Genomic DNA, 8129 nt, shown 5'->3' with positions numbered 1-8129 from the left:
CTGCCCTCAGTCTGGAGTTCGATCCTGATGGGGTTCCAGGTTGACTCAACCTTCCATCCTTTGGTAAAATGAGGACCCAGATTGTTAGGGGCAATATGCTGACATTGTAAACTGCCCAGAGAGTGCTGTAAAGCACCATGGATCAGTATACAAGTCTAAGTGCTATTGCTATTGCTATTTCAATTGTTATTCCTTTTGGGCCCCTGGTACCAGTTTCATGGAAAGAGGTTTTTCTGCAGAGGAGACATTGTTCTGCAGGTTGCCTGCATCCCACAAATGGACCTTCAGTTGTTTACATTGCTGGTTTCCGGCATGCCACAGCCTGAACTGGGGGTTGGGATGCACTGAAATGCAGTGTGGGGCAGTATATAAGTCTAAGTGCTATTGCTATTTACACTTCATGGAAGACAACAGTTTAGGTAATTAAACATTCCAAAGAAGTGATGTAAAAAGCTTTCTCTGTCATTTCTCAGAGCTGTACCTGGACTTCGGCTGTCATCTCTCATTCTAAGGCTCTTGTCAGAGGCAGGATTGACTTCAGCCTTTCTTTAGAGAAAGAGTTGGAAGAAGTGACCGTCATGCACATGATACATGGAGCTGCTTCTGGAGGAAGCAGAAATCAGAAAATGAACCACTTATGAACACCTTCTATTCATAGAAGAGCAGGAATGGATGGGTTGGTGCATGGCTCTGAGACTCTTTACAACCAGAGGGGACAAAAAGGAGATTTGTAAGTATTGGTCAAGTCCTAACTGCAATAATCATAGAATTTTATTGGACATCTAAATTATTCCCAGATATGCCAAACTTACCTAGATAAAGCTGCGCACGCTTTTCTTCTAAGTCTGGTGGAGAAGCCAATAGATCAACCTATATGGGAGTTTTGTTTTTTCCTGAATAAGGTGTCCACATCCCTGTTTCCAATTAAGCAGCCTCAGTTCCCTGTAGAAGCAATTAAATTATCCCTCTTGGTGATATGAAGTGAGAATATTATTAGCATTACTAAAAAATTTTTCCTAAATTCTCCAGAGGAGGGTTTCTCTGGGGAAAAAAAGGAGACAAACCATCCCTGAGGCTTCCTGAATTCTCCAGATAAACAATCATCTTCCACCTTAAGGGCACTCAGAGGTTTAGCTGCAATCATCACTCTCTCAGGCCCTCTCTGGAAAAAAAAAACTTTGAAATAGACATTTGATCATAGTGGATCCTTTTGAATTCTTATTATCATTATTTATTTACTGAAAGAACATTTATGAAAAAATACAAAAAAATAGGAAACAAAAAGTACACACTATTTTTGCATTAATGAAATTACCTTTTCAAAAATAGATAAGTTATATATCCGAGATTGTCCAAGATACTTGGGAGGCACCCAGGAGCTTTGTCCCTCACATTGCTGGATGTGAAACACTGTTTCTTAAGTTGGACACCAGGAGAGGTCAGTTAGGATTGTTGCTGCTATGTAACAATCTGAGCTCCTTGATTCCATAGCTGGGTTGGTGGTAGAGCTCCCTGAACTTATGGTGCTGGGAGACTTCAACCTGCCATCCCTAGATAAAGAGTCAGAGGTAGCTCAATTGCATGGGCCTGACCCAAACTATTCAGGCCCAACTGATATGTGATTGGGTCTGGGTGGTAAACCTCTCTTAGAAGGAGTGGCCTGCTGGCTCTTAGATGATGGTGCACCCCTTCCTCAGAGGATCATCACTTGATCCAAGTTCTCTGGACAGTTTTCATCCAGTCTTCAATCTCATTTTTAGAGAAGTTTGTAGAGAGAGTGGTAGCATATCAGCTTCAGAAAACCCTGGATGAGGTAAATTATCCAGACCCCTTTCAGTTGTGGTTCAGACCAGGGTTTGGGACTAAGGCAACATTGATTGCACTCATGGATGACCTCTGGTGACAGCAGGATGTAGGTAGTGCATCCATCCTGGCTCTTCTTGACCTCTCAGCAGTGTTCAATACCATCAATCATAGTAATTCCTCTGGGCTGGCTTCGGGAATTGGGGGTGGGTAGCACTGTATCGTTAGGTTTCTCCAGACGGTGTTGACAGAAAGAAAAATATCCTGCCCACAGCCCCTACTTTTTGGGGTGCCTCAGGGTTTGATTCTCTCTCTGCTTCTATTTAACATTTAGATGAGGCCACTAGGTGAGGTGATCCATCAATTTGGCATGAGATATCATTAATATGCAGATGACCCCCAGCTTTCTATCTCTACCCCAGGCCCCTTGAATGATGCTGTGGACATCCTATCCCAAATGTCTGAAGGCTGTTGGGGATTGAATGGGGTGAAACAGGTTCCAACTCAACCCTAGAAAGTAGAATGGCTGTGGGTATTTGGACCCTCTGGACACAAGGCTCTTCCATTTTTAGTACTGGATGGGGTTGCACTACTCTAGGCAGACCCAGTGCACAATCTGGGGATTCTCCTGGACTTGCGGCTCCTGTTCAAAGAGCAAGGGGCAGCTGTGACTAGGAGAGCCTTTGCACACCTTTGGGTGGCACACCAATTGCACCCATTTCTGTACTGGAAGGCGCAGCTTACAGATACTCATGCCCTTGTAACCTCTTGTTTAGACTATTATAACATGCTCTACAGGGGCCATCCCTGAAGAGCGTTTAGAAACTTGATGTGGTGCAGAATATGGCTGTGGGGGTAATAAATGGTGCCAAATATACAGCATACATAATACCACTTTCATGTGAGCTGCATTGGTTACTGGGTGTGTTTCCAAGTGCAATTCAAAGTGATGGTTAGCTTGGTACCAGATTACCTGAGGGACTGCCTTTCTCCAAGAGACTTTATCCATCCAACTCAATGTAGCAGAATGGGCATGCCACAGATCCTGTCAGAAAAAGAGTGTCAGCTGGTGGGGACTAGAAAACATGGCTTTTCTGCCATGGCCCCTTATCCATGGAATATCCTTCCTTCAGAGATTAGAATGGCCCCAACCCTGTTAACCTTTAATAAGACCCTAAACACCTGGCTATGTTTCTGCAACTAGGGTGCTGAATATGTCAGAAGCTCATTTCCTGGCTGAATTACTAACTGGTCAAGTATCTCGGCTGCTATGCATAGCTATTTTGGATGGGTTTTTTTTACTGTTTTAAAATGTTTTAGTGTCTTAATTTGTCTGAGGACAGGGAGCCTAATCCTCCAACAGGCCCAGTGGCTGGAGCTGGAGCTTCACTTGAACACCATGACAAAGTCATCATCAGTCAATTGCAAAACACAGCTTTATTTGGAATCATGATATTGATTCAAATGTGGATTTTGAAAAACAACAGGCCACAAAAAAGAAATTGAAAAATTGAATATACAAATGAGAAAAAGATTCATAGAAAAGGGGGAAATAGCTCTTTTCTGCTTCAGTCAATGCAAAGAGTGCAGCACCCTGTTCGATGACAGACTGAATGACAGGTTACTGGCACAGACCACACAGTTGCTCTATCCTGTCACTCTGGTGAGTTGAAAGGTGGCTAATCCTGGATCCCAGCTACCTGTGTTCAGTTAAGATGATCCTCAGTAGGGAAGGAAGTGAAGCTGAAGGAATATATCAATAGTTGCCTTTAAATTATCCCACACGAAACCAGTAAGGACTGTCAAGGAAGATTGCTGAAGCAGGATAGGACTCAATTTTGGGGCAATGCAATTTATGCTGGTACACTTTTTAAAATAATTACATCAATGGAGGAACACATATGTGAACATGGCTGTGAGGAGAGCTCTACTGGCAATGCTGCAACTTCGTTTTTGGTTGCCACAGTCAAGGGGGGGGGGAATGTGTGCTTTTAACATTAGACAAAACAATAAATTGTCCTGTGGGAACCAAGGTCACTGCTGCTGGGGTTTTGGCAGATTGAGCTTTCTGTTAGTAGTTTATTGGGGAATGTGATTAATAATATATTACTAGGGTGGGAAGTTCAACTTTGTAACTTTATAACTTTTCAGAGGGAACTTCAGTCTTGGTTTCACTTTTGATTGTGCCAATACTTTGTAGGCAATAAATATGTTCTTTAAGGAAACCTCTTGCCTTGGAGTTCTGTTTTTATTGGTCTCATCTGTCAGAACCATGACATCTATGAGAACACCCCCGAGGTAATTTCCAAATGGTGGGTAGAGTTTGAGAGAGAATTAAGTACATGTTTCATCCATATATGTCCATCATCATGTTTGCTATGTTTCCATTCTATTTCCCTTATTGTGAACCATATTTTGAAATGCTTTCAGGTAGGAAAAGGACTGGGAAATGCACATGTGGGAAAGAAGTCCCCCCAAAGAAGCCTGACCCTACAGGGAGAAGTTTAAATACTCTGAAGCAAAATCTGGGGAAAGAGACTATCGATGACATTCATTTGGGTATTGTGAATCTCCCCCAGACTTTCTTGAAGGCTGCCTTCACATCTTTGTTGCGTAAACTGTAAATGAAAGGGTTGACCAGAGGGTTGACTACTGTATAGAACAATGCATTTGTCTTGTCCCAGTTTGGAGTGTGATGAAAGTTGGGTGTGAGGTACATAATGAAAATGGAACCATAGAAGAGGGATACTGATGTCAAGTGAGCTGAACAAGTGAAGAAGGCTTTGCGTCTCCCTGCAGCTGTACGGATGCAAATTATGGCTGCTCCAATGCCAATGTATGAGCTCACAATGATAGCTGTGGTTACTAGCAAATTGGAACCCAATACAGCAGCCACAATGAGTTCATAGATACCTATGTCATTACAGGACATTTTAACAAGTGGTGGCCCATCACAGAAGTAATGGTTGATCACATTATTCCCACAGAAACGTAGCCGAAAGGTGTTGCCAGTGTGTACAATTGCATTTGCAAAGCCAGCTGCATAAGCTCCTATCACCAGCTGGATGCAGAGCTTCTTGGGCATGGCAGTGTGGTAAAGGAGTGGGTTGCAGATGGCCACAAAACGGTCATAGGCCATGAAGGCCAGTAGGAAGCATTCAGTGCAGGCCAAACCAGCAGAAAAGAAGAACTGGGCTGCACAACCAGCAAGGGACATGTGATTGTTGTTGGACACACAGTCAAATAAGATCCGAGGAATGTAGACCGAGGAGTACCAGATATTCAGGAAGGAAAGGCTGCCCACAAAGAAGTACATGGGCGTGTGCAAATGGGATTCTAGGTAAATCAGGGTTATGAGGCCCAGATTCCCAGTCAGCGTTAGGTTATAGGAGGCCAAGAACAGCACAAAGAAGATTATGCGTAGAAATGGGTCTGTTGTAAACCCAACCAGGATAAAATCAGTAACCAATGTCTGATTACCTTTCACTTCCATCATTTTCATAAACATAACCTGAAAAAGAAATTAAAATTGTACAGTTTTCAGCCCCAATATAAAGACTGTGTGCTAATATTTTGAATTATGTATTGAATCCCCTTTCCTCAACACATTTTGATTTTACCAATTTTGCCCCAGAATACTTTTGCTTCTGCTTTTTTAATATCATTGATATATTATAGGATTCAGTGTTTACAAGGCCCTCATTGCTTAGTAGCTCTCCATGTATTTGCCTAGTCTTTTCTGAAGATTGTCTCAGCATATATGAGTGCTTGATGGACCATCTTGGAACTTAGACAGTTAATAAGATTGGGGCTGAAGAGAAACTGGTTAGAAGACCATAAAGAAGACTAATCAGACATGCTTTCTCCAACTTCACAGTCATGAAGAAGGCATGACTGTGAAGTTGGAGAAACCATCTATGATTAGTAATAAAAAAACACTTCTACATATTTCTTAAGAGATGTTGCCTTTTTTAATGGGATAAAGTGGAAAGGAGGCATATATTCCATGGATTCCTCCTCCCATGCTCCTTTTTTGGATTTTTTTTTTGGGGGGGACTCTTTCCATATGTTTATCAGCTGGTTGGTAAGAGAAGGCATGAAACTATGTAGATGGATTTGGCAGAGACTTCTGCATATAAAGATAAACTGCAAGTGAGGAAAGAGACATTATAAATAACCGATCAGGTCCCCATTTTGCGTGTATAAATTTTATAACAATAGATGTATTCTCAGTCCATAAAAAGGGGGGAGGAGAATAATGCCTACTTATTTGATCTGAACTATAGATATATCAGCATCTCACAAGGCAGGTAAATAATGGATTCTGCTATGGAAAATGAAAAAATAGCAAGTTTTGAACAGTGGAAATGAATGGCATTTTTCAGCCTTATAGCTTTAGCCTCTGGGAGCAGAGCCAACAATTCTTCTAAACTAGTCCAGTTGTTTTAAATGTTGCAAAGAACTGAATACCACAAACTCTAGCAAGTCACCATCATAAGGAACATTTCCCGATAACTGGCAAGGAACTGATGCATAAATTGTGTACCTTTTTAAGCAGGTGAGCGTATCTTCCTTTAAAAAAATCACTAGCAATTTATATCTAGATTCTTATGACTCTGAGATACATTTTGTTAATGTCTATATTTGCATACGTGAACCTGCACAGATCATTGTATTAATGGGGAAATCATGTTGTATTTAAATTATCTGTTGAGTAAAATTCTTTCCAATCAGCTCAAGACAGTACAGTTGGTTTCTCCCCATTCTTTTTACTAGAGCAGGGGTCTCCAACCTTGGCAACTTTAAGACTTGTGGACTTCAACTCTGGGAGTTGAAGTCCACAAGTCTTAAAGTTGTCAAGGTTGGAGACCGCTGTACTAGAGTGTTGTGAGGTATTATAGGCTAAGTAAATGTGACAAAATTAAATATGTCAGTGAACTCCACAGCTGAGCAGGATGTGAACCTGAATTGCTGCCTTAATCATTGCAATATGGCACCTTGGTAGTCTATTACATGCCAGTTTTGGACAAATGAAGTCTCAAATTGGAAGGAGGAAGGCGAGCCCATTCACGTTCTGCATATGGAGAAGATGGTCACTGTCACATATACATAATTAGTTCATCCAAAGAGTTTGCACTCACAAAACCAATCACATCAAATTAGTATGTGAAGATGTTCCCAGTTCCCATTCTCAGCCTTTTTTTTTTTTTTTTTTTTTTGGCTCACGACTCTCCTCCTCCTTTTTGGCTCATGACTCTCCTCCCTGTTTTGAGAATATTAGAATTAGATTCAATAGAGTCAAGCTTACCACCAGTGTTCTGACATCAAACATCTTTCAATTCACTGCCAATATCGCTGTTATTAGGATTTTGCCCTTCATAATTAGCTGAGCTTTCGATAGAACTTCAACTCCATTTTATAATTTCAGTTCAGTTAATGTTCTGTAGCTGCGCTGTTCCTTTTTTTTAATTTTTGAAGACTCCAATGCTTCAATCAAGCATTCTTAGTCTGGCACCCCCTCTCCCAACTCACATGTATCCAAATAAATATCTAAACAATTCTCTGAATTTTCTTTTGTTCTTGTTTGCTATACTTTTGTCTTCTTTCTTTTACATCACTGAATACATTAAACATTTAAGATGTAAAAGGTTGAATGTTGGCGCCAACAAAAAGTGAAGAGGAAAATTGGGCAAAACCTAAATTTTGTACCTCTGTTTCTGTTGTTGACATTAATGCCAATTTGGTTGATAGCCTGCTGATCTTTTGAGTTTCCAAGGAGCCACAGCTTTTGTTAAAGGATGCATAGGGGGCACATGCATGATGCAATTTACAAAGTTATGGTCTTTCATAGGCATAATGTAAACCCCATATAGCATTCGGTGGGAATTAGTTCCACACACTGTATGTGAGTATAGAAGAGTGCTGGTATAACAGATGCAAGGTCAGCTTATGAACTGTTTCTGCCCTCAAAGCAATCAACTGGAAGAGAATTACAGTGCTTCAAAATAGCAGACAGTGAAGATTTGGGCTGTCTGATTCTAATTCACAGAGTACTATAAGCACCAAGTTGGGAAAGACAGAATCAGTTAATTTTACAAAACCAAAGCAATACCTGGTATTATACTTATCATCTGCACTCCAGTAACATACTGTGCAGCTGAAATTTTCTGCCTTGTTCCATCATGCCTTTAGCATTCAACCTTTTACATCTTAAATGTTTAATGTATTCAATTATTTAGGGTAAACCAAGCTATGTCTAAATCTCTTTCATCTAATTCCTAAAATATCCTGTTCTGACATGATGATGACATTTATTGAAAAGCTTC

General features: G+C 40.8%; 1 protein-coding gene across 1 annotated transcript; it reads right to left on the bottom strand.

The window, feature by feature from the left end:
• Window positions 1-4234: 4234 nt before the first annotated feature.
• Window positions 4235-5296, bottom strand: LOC120308294 (olfactory receptor 9G4-like). Its single transcript, XM_039344173.1, has one exon. The coding sequence runs from the start codon at window positions 5294-5296 to the stop codon at window positions 4355-4357; it is 942 nt and encodes a 313-aa protein (XP_039200107.1). The 3' UTR covers window positions 4235-4354.
• Between the last annotated feature and the right edge of the window lie 2833 nt (window positions 5297-8129).

The sequence above is a fragment of the Crotalus tigris genome, unplaced genomic scaffold (assembly GCF_016545835.1).
Source record: "Crotalus tigris isolate CLP2741 ecotype Arizona unplaced genomic scaffold, ASM1654583v1 scf7180000017899.1852299, whole genome shotgun sequence".
NCBI lineage: Eukaryota > Metazoa > Chordata > Lepidosauria > Squamata > Viperidae > Crotalus > Crotalus tigris.
Note: the sequence above shows the minus strand (reverse complement) of the source record. Positions and strands in the feature narration are given on the sequence as shown.